At 34.7% G+C, this 18,145-nt stretch overlaps 2 protein-coding genes and 1 non-coding gene across 3 annotated transcripts; 1 reads left to right on the top strand and 2 right to left on the bottom strand.

Moving 5' to 3' along the window:
• Nucleotides 1-6,261: 6,261 nt before the first annotated feature.
• On the bottom strand, nt 6,262-11,643 carry LOC104221767 (gamma carbonic anhydrase 2, mitochondrial). The gene is made up of 5 exons (XM_009772896.2): nt 11,370-11,643; nt 9,286-9,429; nt 8,015-8,140; nt 7,794-7,945; nt 6,262-6,852 (listed from the first exon to the last, which is right to left on the bottom strand). The coding sequence occupies exons 1-5, from the start codon at nt 11,482-11,484 to the stop codon at nt 6,568-6,570; spliced, it is 822 nt and encodes a 273-aa protein (XP_009771198.1). The 5' UTR covers nt 11,485-11,643; the 3' UTR covers nt 6,262-6,567.
• A 2,188-nt stretch (nt 11,644-13,831) lies between these two features.
• Nucleotides 13,832-14,592, top strand: LOC104221766 (uncharacterized). Its single transcript, XR_011407003.1, has 2 exons — nt 13,832-14,027; nt 14,101-14,592. It is a non-coding gene; the product is annotated as an uncharacterized protein (transcript).
• A 660-nt stretch (nt 14,593-15,252) lies between these two features.
• On the bottom strand, nt 15,253-17,439 carry LOC104221765 (phenylcoumaran benzylic ether reductase TP7). Its single transcript, XM_009772894.2, has 5 exons — nt 17,173-17,439; nt 16,815-16,949; nt 16,009-16,246; nt 15,712-15,915; nt 15,253-15,618 (listed from the first exon to the last, which is right to left on the bottom strand). Exons 1-5 carry the CDS (start codon nt 17,353-17,355, stop codon nt 15,452-15,454), a joined length of 927 nt encoding a protein of 308 aa, XP_009771196.1. The 5' UTR covers nt 17,356-17,439; the 3' UTR covers nt 15,253-15,451.
• Nucleotides 17,440-18,145: the final 706 nt, after the last annotated feature.

Below are 18,145 nucleotides of genomic sequence, written 5' to 3'. Positions count from 1 at the left end.
ACCCTAAGTATAGTCGATCGACTTTAGTCAATGTTTGACTAGTTAGATCTTGAAAGCTAATTAGTTAGCTAGTATGATTTAGATTACAAACATGACTCCCATTTGAGAATTAAGATTTAAGACCAATAGTTTCCCACGTCAAGAAACTCATGAAGTACTTTTAAAAAAGTAAAAACTTACTTAATTTGTGAAACATGGATAAAATTGTGAGACTCAAAAAGAAAAATAAAGAAAAAAGTAAAATCCAATAAGTGATATCAAAATTATACTGCAAACATGAATTCTAGTTGCATAAGGAGATGGAGATAATGATTCTCATAATGAATAATTAGGAGTTAACATCTTTCTAAATTTCATTACAAAATTAATTAGTATTGTCGTGATATTTTGGCCAGCAATCATGCCAAAAACTACTAAGTAGTATTAATTTAGCAGCAAAACCATTCATACATTGATCATTATGAATTTAAAAGATTACACAACTCATTGATTAGAAACAAAATATTATCAGTCCTCAATAACAGACTATAATTTCTAAAAAGTTAACATTTGTTATCTTTTTTGTGAATATTGTTTTTGGATTGCCCCCCCCCCCCCCCTTTTGCGAAATATCAGAATTTGGAAATCATGTTTAAGCTGTCAGCACTAATATAGCCTATCTTTTATAATTAACTGGATTAGAATATAACATATTAAAAAATTAAATCCACATATGAATTTAATAAAGTGGGTGTGGAGAGTGAATCAGAAAGACACTAGAGAGTTTTTTTTCTAAGTGAAGTAATGATGATTTACTTGTAGTTATTTGCTTGGTAAGAATTACAAGAATTTTAGAATTATAGTAAAAATGATATATTTACTCATTCCCATGTAGTTTTGAACAGGTTAAAAAATGTATGTGAAGATGTACATAATTCAACTTTTATTTAATCCACTCTTAATTGCTTACTTAAGTACTAAACAAGGAGAAACGGAAACTTTTTATCTTTCCAGTATTTTTTTTCTTTTCAAATGACAATAATAACAGACAAATCACAAATTTTGTACCTCCTAAATTGTTAGCCACATAATTCAAAATTGTCTGGACGAGAAAAACAATGTTTGTTCATGAAATATGATTAGCTTTTGAAAATTACAAAAAAGATTTCAAATTCCGGAAAGTTTAGAGCAATTTTTGAGTGAAATTTTTTCTTCCACCGACAAAACTTTACTTTTTTTTAAATACAATTTCAAAAATATTTTTTTAAGTTTCAACCAAATTTAGGGTCGGTGTTAACTTTTTCTTTGTTGAAAAAGAGCAGAACTGAAGTTTGAAGATACTTTGCTGTAGCTGGTTTGTCTCTTTCCTTTAATTTCACATACTAGCTCTTGCCTTTCAACTGAAACGTATCTAAACTCGTGCACTTCCATCACATTTTGTCTGCCTTTCAATAATGCCTCTATATTTGTACAATCTTTCTTTTCTATCAATTTAAAAAATCCCATTTGATTGATATTTTTGTCCAAATGGATAAATCTGATTTTACACTCACTTTTCATACTGAGGAACGTTGCGGTCTCTCCCTCTGCCTTTTTCCTGTCTGATAATGAATTGATTGAATCTATCTGAACGACAATAATAATAACAAACTCAATGTAATTTTACAAGTGAAATTCAGGAAGGATAGTAAGTACGACAACTTTATATCTACTTTATAGAAAAAGGTAAACTTTAGAGTGAATACATGGGAGAATGGTAGAAAAAAAAAGTATAAAAAAGTTCATCTCACACGTGATGCAATGCAAAGTTCACCATATGAATAACTTATTTGGCCAAGTCGGAGAAATCAGCTTATTTTGAGAAGCACTTTTTCCAAAAGTGCTTTTGAAAAAAGTACTTTTGGAGAGAAGTAGTTTGTGTTTGGCTAATCAGTCTGAAAAGCACTTTTGAGAAATAATTTGTGTTTGGCCAAGCTTTTTAGAAAGTGCTTTTAAGTGTCAAATTACGAATAAGAACATGAATAGATTTACTTAATAATTAATATTATAAGTAAATAAATAATATCAAAATTTTGTTATTACATGCAATAATTAAAAAAATCATTTTATTTAAGTAAAATATGAAAATAAAATTAAAAAGTACTTAATTCTTTTAATATAAGTTAAATATATTAAAATTCCTTCAACAAATATAAAAGCATTCACCCCTAAAGTCACTATATATTAGAAAGTTTTCCTAAAAATAAGAAGAAATATTTATAAATTAATATCCTAAGTATTAGGTTTAAGGGTTATTTTGGTATATACTATATTTTGTTAAGGGTATTTTAGGTAAGAAGAAAAGCCAAAACTGCTTCTGCTTCTGCTCTTGAAAAGAAACTACTTTTTTCTGCTTCTCTAAAACTGCTTCTGCTTCTTCCCAAAAGCACTTTTTTCCCCAAATAAACTTGGCCAAACTCCTCAAATTAGGAGAAAAAAGTGCTTTTGAAAAAAAAAAAGCTTTTTCTCTCTCTTGAGAAGCTTAGCCAAACAGGCTAGAAGACTATAGCTAACTTCCACGATCCACGTAAATCCAACGTCAATGTGAGTGAAGATAATGAGAAAAAGTTTGGAAGATTATAGATGGCCTAGGTAGGTAAATAAAAGAGAAAATTATATTGTATAGTCCCTTCAAAAATAATAGTAGCAATATATATATATATATATAATTTATATATTAATGTATAATATTATACATAATCAATATATTTTTTTTTGTATATTTAACTAGCAGAAATAATTATTTTTGGCTGAACGATCAAATATATAACTTGCCTCATATTAATTGAAGCACTTAAGCATTTTTAATTTTAATGTTTTTAAAACTCTAGGCATTCGCACTATCAATGGTTTAGACTAGGGGTGTTCATAAAAATTTGAAAAATCGAACCAAATCGATCAAAAAAACTGATACTTTTTAGGTTTGGTTTTGTTTTGGTTTTGAATTTTAAAAATCGATCAAATTTGATTTGGTTTTGGCTTTAATGAAAAAATAACCGAAAAACCGAACCAAATCAACTATAAAAGTAGCTATTTAAATTTATTATTACACATATATATATATGTATATTTTTATATAAAGTTTCTAAAATTTTGTAGTACATATTAGTCATTTGTATTTTAAGTCTAGTTCTTTGCTATTATAATAATCTAATTCTTTGCCTTTACATTCTAGTTTGATAGGTAGTTTTTTTTTTTTGCTAAATACAAGAATTTTATTTCATGTTAAAAATAATCGATTTTTAATTGAGTACTTAAAAAATTCATCACTATTTGATTCAATTATCATCAATATATTTTGGTAAATGATAGATTTCTCAAACAACAATTGATTTGATAGAGTTACGTTGAAAATGTAGCGGTCGGAATGTGTTTGGTAGTATATGTTTCATATTTAAGAAAAAACCGATAAATAACCGAATTAACCGAAAAACCGAATCGACAAAAAACTGACTTAATTGGTTTGGCTTGGTTCCAATATTTGAAAAATCGACTTACTTAGCTTGATTTCTTTTTAGGAAAAAACCGACCCAAACCGAACCATGAACCCCATAATTTAGACAATTAATTAATTTTGCAATAGCTATAGAAGCCTAGGTTTTCACAATTAATTAGTTTTCCCACTAGTCTAGGGTTTTGGCTAGAGAAAACATTTCTCGATTCAGTGGACCACCTCTCTAAAAGAACCAAAAGTAATCAAAAAGGAATCTTCTATGGGCCCCTTAAATCTCTGATACTGAAAAATCTGAATTTGATCCTTGTGATATCTAATTAACATCGAAGTATTAGTCTTTAAATAATTAATTAAAATGTACACTTTAATCCTTCTACTTGTGAATCTTCACAAATTTAATGAATTTGAGCTATTTTTCCATATTCTAGAGTAGCATACTTCTAAAAATGATCAAAATATAATATACGGAAAATGGCCAAACCTACCTTTGAAGTATCGAAATTGGTACAAAAATGCCCTCTGTTCACATATTTGAATAAAAATACTCTTAGCGTTATTTTTTTTACTCAATATTACTCTTATTACTAACAAAAAATTCTGAAAAAAAATTAATTAGTATTCACGTGTCACCGTTCCATTGGCCTAATTTAAACTTCAACAAAAATATAATTAAACTCATCCGTAATCCATCCGAATATTGACCCGCTCCGATTTAAAATTACAATTCTTTCTCTCTCTCTCTCTCTATATATATAATATGTATGCCTTCATCTCCTCGTTGCTACTTGGGCGGAGTCCACCGGAAATTGCAACAAACACAACAACCCATCATACTAGCAAGTTATAAATAGAATTTTTTTACTAGACTTAGCACAATAATCTAATCGAGAAATTGAATCCATGATAACAAGAATGAATTTAAAAGAGGAAAATAAATACTAGTGAATTATCTAAAAAATTTCCAACTATTCCAAGGGGGTATGACATGTGACAATAGCGCAATATCCGTTACACAGAGCAGAAAACCTTATATATTAATAGAACAAATAGTGAAATAAATTAAAATTTGTAATACACATTACATAGACACTAGAAACAATTGAAAAAACCCTAGAGGTTTTCACATGGGAATAACAAAAAATAGTGAAGAAAACCCCCAAAAATTTCAAATAAAGAAATTATATATTAAAAAATACTCATTACATAAACAAAAAGAATCTAAACCTTTTGCATTAAGAAGGATATGACAATTCCTTCCATAAAAAAATATTCTAATAGAGAACTCAATTTTGCATTTGCCTCATGATAATCGTAGACATAAACTCATAAAAAAATGCTCACTAAAACGAAATGGCGAAAGAGGCAGAGGGATGTGTGTGTGTTGTGGGGGGGAGGGGGGAGTTATGTTAAAATTGGGGCGAGTCAATATCCGAGCATGTTATAGGTGGGTCTAATTATAATTTGCCTTAGGTTTTATGTTAGGCCAATGGGACAATGACACGTGGATATTATTTATTTATTTATTATTTTTTTTGTCAGTAATAAAGGTAATATTGAGCCAAAAAGATAACGGTTGGGACATTTTTATTCAAAATAGGTTTGGGGGGGGGGGTGCATTTTTGTATCAATTTCATACTTTTGTTTATTTCAGAGTCGCCACTTGGGAATTTTAAGGCGTCCCAAGTCACCGGTTTTAATCCCTGAACATCTCGAAGGTATGAGCAGCCTCCTAAAGTTATCTATGAATCCCCTAAGCAATATTATCCCCCTACCCACAACACTCTATTGTTCCACCTCAGTATGTTGCCCGGCCACTAAGGACAGTTCTAGCCCTTTTCTGTATAATATATTTCCTATGTAAAAAAGACAAAATTGTACAATTTGATTAAGTAAAGGTTAATATATATGTTTAGTAAAATATTACCAGAACCAAAATAAAAAGTTGCCACTAGTTGAGGGACCAAAAGTGTAAATATCCCCATATTTTCTAAATGCCCCACTCCCAATAGATAATGAAAATCAAGTATCCGCCGAAGGGTAAAGAGAGATTCACGAACGAGATGACTCCATTTAAAACCAAACAATTCAACAGATTCCTTTCACTCAAATAGAAATGAAATGATTGAAGAACAGAGTCCCTTCTGTCATTTTAAAACACAAAAAGACAAGCTGAATTTACGGGGATTGGCTCATCTTTTGGCTCTTCAGATCCCAATCAGCCAATCATCTTTAGCTTTCTAATATTCTACTACGCATTATTGTACAAAAAGAAACAGCATGCTTCATTCATCTTGGGATTTCTACAGCTAATAACATGCCTAAGGATTAGGTCAAGGATTTTCCCTTCCGACATGGACTGTGCTACTTAGCCGTAGACCTCTATAGTATATTAGCATAGCCATTAGGTGGAATCTCAACCAGTAGAAGAGTTTACTGGATTTAGGAAGTGTACAACGACAATAACGACGTACCCAGTACAAGCAAAGAAGTAGAGAGACTGTTTCCGATAGACCCTTGGCTCAGGTAAGCATAAGCACAATAGTTGAGAATGAGAAATTTGACATTGCAGGTGATAATTTCATTCCCCATTGAAAACAGGGAAAACATTTTCTGGATGAAGAAAATTTGGTGAATAAAAACTTTGGCATCCCAAATTGATATTATTCACCATAAGTCAATGATCAAGCACGACTAAAGTGGTTTGAATTTTAAGACCATTAAGCTGAATTTAGGAGAACTCCACAACAAGGGCATTGCCAACACAAATGCTTCATCTGAGACAGAACTACTTTTGGAACGCGCTATCAATGTTTCATGTTATTCCAAGTACAATTTAGCATCTATGAAAACAATTTCCAAGTTACAAGCACCAAATGCATATGGCTTTTGGGTGTAAGTCCTCTCCCAAGATGAACAAGTGCCTGGGAACCTAGGGGCAAAAGTCTTAACTACAAGCACTGACATATCGATGCTATCCAATAAGTTTGGTATTATTTGGAGGCGCAACAACCAATATCCATGACTATCCCATACAATGCTCACAGGGTAAAATCAATCTCAGAAAAGCAAAAAAGAGAGTTGCTTGGGCAGGGATCTCATTGGATGATACTCTTTGCAGCTTTTTCAGGGAGAATATTATCAGGAAGTACAAGCTCGGGAGGTGTTTCGCGGACAACACCAATCATAGAATCATATTCCTCATCGCGTTTGGCATACTTCTTACGAAGCATCTTTTCAAATTCAATTTCGTCAAAGGACTTGGAATTCTCAGCTGCATGAACACGAGCGAGGTTACAGTAATTGGTTGCCGACTGGGCAATGAAGGCTATCTCTTCATCAGTTAGCTTCCTCAGAAACTTAGCTGGATTGCCTGCCCATACCTGTGTCATATAGAAATTCACAATTAGATGGTGAGAGCAGATTTAAGTCTCCTGAATCATCACTATTTGCAGAAGAAGCCAATCATAATGTGGCTTTACGCTGAATCCAACTCATCACCATAACTATTCAGTATGGAATAAGGAAAACAAATGGTAGACTTTTGAAACATAGGACAGTCCTAAACCTCCCTTGCCACCAATCATAGTACAAAGTTAAGACAGTCAGATAAGTCAAATTTATAGGAAAATGTGGACCAGAAAAGTAAGCCAAATAAGTTGAGCAATTGGCATACTATCAAAGTTTCCAACTCATATTCAAATTACTTATGACTTTGCAATATATAAGCAACAATGTTGTATATGACCTATTCAGAATAGCATTGCAAGCAAAATGTCAGAATTCATAGCAAGCAGATTGTGCAGAAATCCAGGCAATCAAACAATTCTCAAGTGCAATACACAAGAAGCCGCTTTCCTCAAGGACCAAATAGGAAGAAAAGCAAATAATTCAAGCCACTGATTTTTGCTGTGCAGCAGTAATGAACTAGGAAATTTGAAGTCCAAATTGCAATCAAGATCAGATAGATAAGGGCAAGTTCCTATATAAGAATAACGTATTGCCAATTGCAGTATCTAATTAAAGTCATGATCCAATCTTGTCTTTCAGAATCTTTGTTTCCTTCATGTATCCAACATAGGTGGACAGAGTTTGAATCCCACAAAAGAAAGAAAAACTCCATAGTCCATACAAATTTAAAAGGTGAGGTATTATTGCTCGCAAGTAGCAGCAAATGTAGGTGTATGCCTCACGGAGTGGGTATAACACCTCAGTGGAATTAAACCAACCCAAGTCATTTTAGCAATGCCTCCATCATCTCTATTAAACAGTGAAGTTACTGTAAGGTGACCATTGGTGATGAGGGGACCAGCAGATACCATACCTCTCCAGAGGGGATCCTTGTGTTCTGTCTCACAAGGGCTCCTGCAGCAACCATGGCATGTTTCTCTACATGGACACCATCAAGCAGCGTGGCTCCCATACCAATGAAGGCCTCATCCTCAATGGTGCAGCCATGTACAACAGCACTATGACCTACAGATAGTTTAAGTCACTATCCATAAAACCAAGACAAGTGATGCTAAGGTTGACTTGAATGCTTACCAACAGTGACATTGTTCCCTATAATGGTGGGTAGCACCTTTTGACTTATATTTGATTTGGCCACATGAACAAGGGAGTTATCCTGTATATTGGAACCAGATCCAACACTGATGCTGTTAACATCACCTGTCAAATATAAGGTACATAAAAATTGAAAATACTGACAATATAGCATGGAAAGGAATATTTCTTGCCGACTTATAATCACTGTACACAAAATGATGCTGAAGTGCTTGTGGTTATCATCAAGTCTTGGGAATGATTAAGAAAACACACCTCCAATCCCACCCACAGACAATCATACTCATGATACTTGAAAAGACAAAAGGCCGGAGAAGGGGAGGGGAGGCCCATATGATAAAAATGGGTCATCTATGAGAATTTAAATTTTCCTCAAAAGGTTGGGTTGGGACGTGAACACCCCTTCCACACCTCACATTTTTCACTGATTGCTTAGGTGATCGGAGAAATGAGATATGTACTAACACACTGTACATATACATGTAAGTCAGGTTTTGAGGTCCTTATGTGCAATTTGAAATGATAATATATAAATGCTACTTCATCATTATTCATGGTTCCTTTTACTGTCTGAATTGACTTGTAGGGAGTAAAAAGAGCAATATATCAAGGAGAAGGGGAAGTAGGAGAAGAGATGTGCTCCAAATAAATAATTCAAGATTCCAGCAAAGGGCTCTTCGCCAAATTCTAGCATGCAGGTTTAGAATTGTCAGGACCATCTCAGTGTGCATCTTGGACCTGAGACAAACCAAAAGAAATACCAGCAGGATATGCTCTTTTTTTTTTTTTTTTGATAAGGAATACCAACAGGATATGCTCCTTTTTTTTTTGATAAGGAATACCAACAGGATATGCTCCTTTTTTTTTTGATAAGGAATACCAACAGGATATGCCCATCCGCAGAAAATACTAGGTTCCACTAGTGACTCAGGAGTGAAATTGTTCAACTTCCAACAAGCCCCCAAAATAGTCATGAGCATTGATTTATTGATCAATTTTCAAAAGTTTGCCTTAAATTAAGAGCTACACAATTCATAGAGTAAAGCACAAAAGATGATATCTTAATTTTTAAAATATAACAGGCATAACCAACTTCAAGATTTTTACGAATATAACAAACGGGAGTCATGGAAAAATGACAAAAATCAAGAGGATGCTACTATATCCCCCCCCCCCCCCAAAACCAAAAAATGAACAGAAAGAATCAACAGTCAAGTGCACCATCCAACAACAATGTTGGGATAACCTACCTCTTAACACACATCCATACCAAATAGATGAATTCCGTCCCACGTGTACGTCTCCGATGACCGAGGCACCTGGAGCCACAAACACATCCTTATCCACCACCGGAGCTTTATCGAGTATGTTCATAAGAGTTCGATGCCTAGACACTGAAACATAGAAGGTGTAAATAACCGAGCATAAGACCAAAATTTAACCACGAAACAACAACAACTTAGTAAAATCCCACAAGTGGGGTCTGGGGAGGGTAGAGTGTGCGCAGACCTTACCCCTACCCCAAGGGGGTAGAGAGGCTGTTTTCGGAAGACCCTCGGCTCAAGAAGGCAAAAAGAGCGATAATATATCAGTACCATCGACATAAAACAATAGAAGTAATGACAACAACATAAGACCATAACCACGCAAAAGGAGTTTAAATACTAGAAGGCCAAATCATGGATCCTCTTTTTTCTTCTTCAATTAGGAGGAGGGGAGGGGGTTTGGAAAGGTAAAGGAAAATTGTTTCATGGAGGACGAGTGAGGCGTAACTGGAGCACTTCAGACGTAAAATAAATAATTTGACAATAATGCATCGGTTATACTCAACTATGACCTAGGAGTTCATACACACTAGCATCTGATACTGAATAGACACACATACTGCCTGTCATCAGTACTCAACAAAATTCAGCAGTCTATAGGTTGATCTGTTTAGCAAAAAGTGCCAAGTAACTTCTCTGGTAGGCATATGGTTGGTGAGAGGTTAGCCAACATGACGTGACTATCAGTTAGTCTATGTTCAACATGCATTTGTCAATATAATGCAATCTGTTTAAAGTTACCTGGTTTGCACAAAATCCAAATCCAGTTTCCTGCTTCATTAGCTAAATTGATTTCTACGCACTCATTTATAATTCCTTTTGGGGGGTGGGGTGAGAGGGGCCAGCTTGGGAGATATAGAAGATGAAAAGATATGTCTTTTTTGGCCCCTTCAAATATAACTAGGTTAAAAGAATATAGGACTCTAAACTACTGGAAGACTATAAGATAAAGGAGAGAGAGGTAGGAGTTGCCGTAGACTAATAGTTAGTTACAATGAATGGATATTTTTTCATGTTGCATAGCACATCCTGCTCCTAAGTAGGCACATTATGTATACTAGAAGGTGGAATGCAGCAACTAGGATAGCAATCAAGTTCTCAAGTCAGAATGGAGGCTAGCAAGAATGGGCACCGAAATCTCAACTTCAAGTCCTTCTGAAACCAACTTCGTGATCCTTGCTCCATTTCTAGGCAGAAATATATGACTCTGATAAATTATTGGCGGGATATAAACTGCCTAAAGTCTATTTCTTGTAAGCACCAGTTGTCCTTGAAAATCTGCTTTAATATGCAGCTAGAATAGGGTGAACTAATGTCTATGAACAAACTGGTTCTAAGAAAGTAGCTAATTCTACCAGCAAAACAGGTTTGCATTGACAATAGATAACACCACTTACGCTTCAAATATCGTGCAAGTACTTTTGCTATCATATAGTCTGAAACATCTCAAACATTTACAGCTCATTACACCTGCATTCTTACATATTACATCTTTCATCCACTTGTTCTTTCTCTGCGCATATCATCCGTTAACTAAAACTACTGAATATAACATTCAAATACACATTAGAACTTCCATTATAAAACCCATTCCAAAAGGCTTTTCCGCCCTATTCTAATTCTTTTTTGGTAGGAACTCCGATGAGGATTCAAACTGTCTCAAGAAGAAGAGTACTTGCACTATATGAGGAGTCAAACAATATTCGTTTGACTAGATTTTATCTTCATCTAAAAGGCTGAGATTTATAGTCCTTTTTTTTCCTGTTTGATTGTTCGTATAACCTCTGAATATGCAAATTTTATTAAAATTATAAACAACTTACTAAATGTCCTCACTCCGAAAGCCAGATGTGTTAACCATATTTTTAGATTGAGGAATACTAATTAAGCGCAACTGGATGAAATGCAATTAACATAAACAAACATAGATGATGTAGTGACACGATATGAAAGTAAAAACAACGGTAAAGAAGAAATGAGATCTAGGGTTAAGAAGAAGGGATAATTACGGTGTTCCTCTAAGTAGGAGCTGCCTTGAAGTCGATTGCCGACGCGATCAAGGGCTTGGCCGGTCGCTCGAACGATGGATCCTAGGGAGTAAATTGCTTTCCCAAGGGTTCCCATTTTTCAACTTCGACTCTCCTTCGTCTTCGTTTTGCCCTCTATTTGATCAGTGGGTTATGCAGTCAAGCTGTTTGTGTTGTGGCTTAGCTACAGCCTACACAAGAGAGAGTGAGAAATGACGGATTCAGGAAGTATTGGTAGGGCAGAATGAAGGGTACCAATTTGCCTTGGGCCTCCAAAGGGCAAATTTGGCAATTTGGCTTTTCCTTTTTTTCCTTTCCGTTAAGAGATTGATTGACTTTTTTTTTTTTTTTTTTTCTATAAGGGGGCATGTTTAGCAATTTTAAAGATTTTTCTTACTTTTAGGAATATAATAATTTCGTATGCTGACTAAATTATCCAATTATAATCCTGGGATTATAATCCCTAGATTAACTTATCCCACTTGGGAGGGGATAAAATAATACCAAGTTTGATGGGATAAAATGGAATAAGATGAAATATTCAGGATTAAATGAGAGACTAAGTTTATACCATGTTTGGATGACGGTATAATTTTATTTCGGGATAAATAACCAAATATAATACAAAATTTAGTACCACACTTTATCTCATCTTATCCCGTATACCAAACGACCACTTAGAATAACTTGTTGGATTTATTTCTTAGTTGAATTATCCTCCCAAATCCAAAAGGAGTATTTGATTATTGAAAATAATTGTACTTGGTATCTCCCCACCGAGGGCTTTATTTTGGAACTAAAAGTAAAGTTATTACTAATAGGCTTTTTATTAAGGATATTTATCATTACTTTTTTAGCAAACATAATTTTCAGCATTTATGTTCAAATACGTAATTGCTTATTTGTTAAATTAATTTTAGTACTTAAACATGATGCATATCATTTACTTTTAATCAGCTAAGCCAAACAGGCTCTATATGTCAAGTTTATGATTACTCTCTCTTTTCATTCTAAACCATCCAAAGATTAGAGAGTGTAATACTATCTCAATAACCCTTGTTATACTAATTTGTTATTTACTCTAGCGCCATGTTTTAATAGAAAATGTATGGTTTTCTGCATCTTGTAATTGCCATGACAAACTATGCAGAGTTTTCTTGTTTCCAGATTATCCTCCACTACTCACTACTCAGGAGATAAGAGCATAGAAAATTAGCATCTTCCTCAATTATGAATTTGCGAAATGTCATTGATTTGATATAATTGGACGACTCTGTTTCTTTTGTCCCTTGTATGCATTATGCAGTGGGTGATCTTATATATACACTGTAATTTTCGGGGAAGGTGTCCCTCGTAGGATTCTCTTGTCAATTATTTTTAGCAGTAGATTGCTGCGTTTTAACTAGCAAAACTGTTTTCTTTCTCCTTCAATATTTTGTTTCAAGGTCAGCAGTAGGGGTAAGGTCTGCGTACACACCACCCTCCTCAGATCCCACTAGTAGAATTTCACTGGACCGTTGTTGTTATTGTTATCGGCAGTTTGGAAACATTCAGAACCCAAACTAGGAAGAGAACTCAGTCAATTAAATTTCACCCATGTATTTGTTCTTGCAAAAGGAGATAGGCGCAAGGATAAAAGTTGTCACTTTGTGACCAGGAAATTGGGTTTAAACCCTAAAATTAGCCTATTGCAAAAATATTAGGCATGAGTTGGGACTACATACAACCGACTCTATGTGGTCCGGCCATCCTCGGGATTGCTCACAGTGGGAGTTTGTGCACCGAGTTGTCTTTTCAATTTGCTTTTGAAAAGAAGTTGCTTCTTGGAAGAGTCCGGAACCTAAATGTGGTTCTTTTTGACTCAAAATACATTTTTAAATATTAAAAAAATACGTTTTTGACCTAAAACGTTGTTTTCATTTTGTTTATTGCTTTAGAAATGCAACCTTTTTTTAACACTTAAAAACGTATTTTGAGTCAAAAAGAACCACCTTTGAGTTTCGGACTCCTTCTTGGAAGTGCATATAGAAGTCCACTACACCCTGTGCTTAGTGTCAAAGGTGTCTGTTCAATTCTCATTAACTCTTTAACTAACATAACAGTATGTGCCTAATTTGAAGAGGAAATTTCGAAGATAAGATGATTTTGGGCTAAATGAGTTGATAAACTGGGCTGTATGAGTAAGGATATGATATGCCATGTGAATACTTAATTATAAACACACAAGTGGTACGGTGTAACAACTTCCTAACAACCGAAACAGAGAAATTAACAAGATTATCATCATAGTGTGTGACTTTTATTACAAAATGGGGTTTTATTTATACAAATCATAGACGTCCAATTGGGCATTATTCGTAGTAGTTTGGAATACTCATCAATGCAGTTGTTCCTAAAACATGGCCAGCTAAGTAATTAAAAGTCTTCTTGTAGTACCTAAGCCTAACTACATACAGTTTTGCTTACTACATAAAATCCTTCATTTTAATGTCTTTCTGAAAATTCTCTATCAAATGAGTGGGAGAACTTTTATTTTGATTTTATTCTTTTGGGCTGTTCTCACCATTGTTACACCTGTTCTTGTCCGTTTGTCAGCTTCTGCTAAAGCCAATGGGGAGTTTTTTGTTATCAAACACACAAGTAAGGATATTATTAAAATGTTTCATCACTTTCGGTCATATAAAGTTTGGAGTTATTAATCTCTCTTTTGCAGGTGACTTAAAGGAGAGAATAAAGGATGGCAAAGTGATGGAGTTGTTGCAAAGGAGGGCGCTAGTTGCGGCGGCACCGCCACGGGAAGAGTCGATGCCACTATTAGCACCAGTGTTGGGGCCATTTCCGGCCCCGACACGTGGATGAGGGAGGTTATGGGAGAGCTACTATTTATAAGTTATGTTGTTCAGGCCCTCAAAAATGTCTTTCATACCTGTGTCTGAAGTAGTGCATGTTCGGATCCGAGCACTGACACCGATGTGGCGATATTTTTGGCGGATCCGAGCATGTAGTCATTGATGAGTGAGGACTCCTTTTCGGGTTGCAGAAATTTAGTGCCATTTTCCAAATTGTTAAGGCAGCTTCACTTTGATATTGAGATAGGGTCGTGTTTGCATTATTGGAGGGGTTAGAGTGGACGCTATGATTCGTAAATATATCTAAAGAAGGTACAGCAACAATTTCATTAATTAAAGTACATAATTTGTTATTTCTCCCTCCTTTTCCATTTAATTTTTCTCTACCACATAACAATAATGGCAATATATGGGGACTGATGAACTTTGAGTAAAAAGAAATTAAAGGTTTTAGCCTTTGAGGCAGCAGAATAATTAACAAAAGCAACGCCAAAGAAGTTTGTCTAAAGGGACTCTATGCCTCAAAGAAATTTTGGCTGGTTTTAATTTTTAGCTAAATATTCTGAATCCTATTTTCCTTTATTTGTGCCTTCTTTATTAATCTTCAAGTTTACTTCATGTCTAATCATCCTAACACTGTTGCTCCTGAAAAGTCTTGTCACCCTCAGACAAAAAATTACTCTAATTATGAAAGGATCATGATCCAGTCTAGAATGAAGCATACACTGTTGCACCTAAAGTTGGAGGGTTTACCTAATAACTAGTTGGCAAAAGCAGAGAAGAACTTCCTGGAGTATTACTAAAGCATGATAATGGTAGGGTAAGACCTCATTATTTCATCATACCAAATTGACAACATTTTCCAATCCTATGTATTCGCTCATTCCCTTAGTAGCTCTTTGATCGCGATACTATTGCATAGGTTCTTAATTGAATTAATGACGGAGATAGGTGGCACGCATCACTCTGAATGAAGAGTCGGTACAAGAAGGTAGACAATAATGCAAAAGCAAAAATACACCAATGTTTTCCATTTTCTGTAGTTTCATAATATACTTAGATGATATTGAAAACAGATATAAGCTTAAAACAGACCATTCACCAAGTCTCCGGTCACGCAGGTTACATACACTCACAAATCAAGACAAAATGTTTTGACAACACCCATCGTATAACAATTTATTCGAGTGATCGGAGACATTAAACGTGTAAACTTTAGACAAAGTGACCAAGGTAATCCTCCACAGTGGTGTACTTGACATCTGGATAAAGTTCCGAGGCCTCAACCCCAAATGATGGCTCGATCTTAAAATTGGTTTGATCACCCTTCACGAATGTTGCGTGGTTGATTGCTAGTATAACAGGCAATGGCATTGGAGATGCTGCAACAGTATACAATATACACAACATCAGGATCACCAATGCTAAATTGAATGAACAATCTTAAATTAAAGAGAGATGATAAGATAACTAACTTTCGATGTCTTTGAGAATTTGCTCCTCTGGAATGTAGATTTTCTCCAGAGTTTTTCCAATCATTTTCTCCCACATAGCCACTAGCTCATTGAACGATAACGTGTTTTTGGGAGGCTTAATGTAGAGGGTCTTGTTTAACGTTCTCGGATCATCAACAGCTTTAATAGTATAAGTGCCAATATCATGTTCTTCATTGAATACAGCTGCAAACAAACAAACAGACAGTATACAAAAATGAGACATACAAATCAATGGAGTCGCCAGTGTCGCGGGGATAAGAACTTTTTTGCGCGTACCCTTAACATTTCCATCCCCAGGAATGATGACTTTGTCTCTAGGGGGGACAGTGGCACCAGGCTGGACCATAGTTGGTAAGAAATAACCAGCAAAACAGTTGCATGAGACATAAGTATAAGGAATTCCTTCAGCTTCAATAGCTCTGCGGATTTGAACTTTCACAGCAAATGCAGACTTTGCTGGTTCCACAGCATTGGTCTTATCAACATCCATACCAAACTCCGAAGGGAAGAATCTCTGAAAAATTTAAGTATGAGATAATTTATTTCCATAAACATTATGTAAAACTGGTGTTGCCTGAAAAATCAGACTGAAAATTCGGACCATTTTAGGAAATTAACTCATTTGATGTGTTAATTCAAGGAGGCTAACACCCTTAATTTGAGGTATCATGTGATGGGGCATATCGATCAAGTTTAGATTCTCTAATTCAAATGCAATCTATAAATTTAAGAATTTTTATCAACTTAGTTATCAAGATTCCCTTATTATCCTTTGACCTACATTACTTCTTGTGTTATATTTGTTCAAATGTTATACAGGCTAATTGTATCAAAGTAGTGGTAAAGTTGCTGCCATTAGACCAAAAGGTCACCAGTTCGTAAAAACAACCTCTTGCAGAAATCTTGCAGAAATATAGAGTAAGGTTGCGTACAATGTCGGACCCTTTTCCGCACCCCACGCATAGCGGCTGCCCTTTTTTTTTGGTATCAAAGTACTATGAATGAGCATTAACAGATAGAAATGACGGAGTACTTATGCTAAATGTATCCTAAAATATTTAAAAATAAGAACCATTTAGTACCTTAATATTTCCAGCTTCTTTGATAGCAGCAATGAGCTTAACTTGATCACCCAATTGCATCATCCCCATTGTTGATATTACCACGTCCACCTGCTTTATAGCCTTCACCAAACTCTCATGATCATATAAATCACCCTGTTCAAAACAAGAAATTTACAATTACTTGCATGTAAAATTTTATTTCAATTATTTTTCCTCATTTTACAACAAACAACAACAAGTCCAGTGTGATCCCATGTGTGGAGTTTGGGGAGGATGGAATATACGCAAATCTTACCCCTACCTTGTATTAGAAATATTCGTTTTCCACATTTTGTTTTGCATAAAAAGAAAGAATTAATGCACTATATATACATACATGAAGAATAGTGACACCCAAATTCTTGAAATTCTCAACAATTTTACTCTTAACAGGGTCAGAAAGTGTGCTCTCTCTAACCAAAGCAAAGGTGGGGTGTCCAGATTTTGCACTTGCTTCTACTACAAATTTTCCAATATATCCAGTTCCTCCAATGATCAGAACTTTGCTTTTCTCAGCCATTTGGAAAGTAGAGATTAATTTCAGTGGGTGTAAAAGTGAAGTTGAATGAGCCTTCTCAAGAATTTGGTTGTGGCATCAAAGCATGCTGAGGCAACATCATTTTATGCACCGAGCTAGGTGTGTGTAAGTACCAAAATGACCTCGGTGTTCCAACTAACCCTCTAACTAATTGTCTTGCTTTCTTTGAGGGGCAATTATTCACGATTTAGATAGTGTAAAGTTTTTTTTATATGTAAGTGGATTATTCACGACTTAGGTTATTAATTTCACTCTTTGTAAAAGTTATTTATAGTTATTTTTAGGTAACATGTGATATAAAAAAATGTAATTTCCACTAGAAAATCGCATTCAAAATTTTAAAGTATGCGTATAATTCTATTCTCTCTGTTTCAACATATGTGGCATAATATTTGGACTTTTGAAACTTGTATATGTCATAACATTTACATGACAATAAAAACTTGTCATTAAGAGTGAAGAAAAATATTGCTATACTTTTAAAACGGATTAAAAGAGAAATAGTCCTACATAAACTGAAATGAACGGAGTACTATTACATATCATTAATAGATGGCACTCGGATTTGTTGGAATATATACCACAGCGGAAGCAATAACAGAATCTTATTCACGTGTAATCTAAACAACTAGCACGTATGGAGATTTTAGGATTATCTCTTGAAGCGTAAACACAAGAAATCTATGTCGTTCTCCAGTTCCTCAGTTGAAAACACATTAGCAGATTTCCACAGTCTTCTACTGTGTTACCCAAACAATAACCGAAAATAGAG

This window comes from Nicotiana sylvestris, chromosome 4, assembly GCF_000393655.2.
Source record: "Nicotiana sylvestris chromosome 4, ASM39365v2, whole genome shotgun sequence".
Lineage (NCBI taxonomy): Eukaryota > Viridiplantae > Streptophyta > Magnoliopsida > Solanales > Solanaceae > Nicotiana > Nicotiana sylvestris.
Note: the sequence above shows the minus strand (reverse complement) of the source record. Positions and strands in the feature narration are given on the sequence as shown.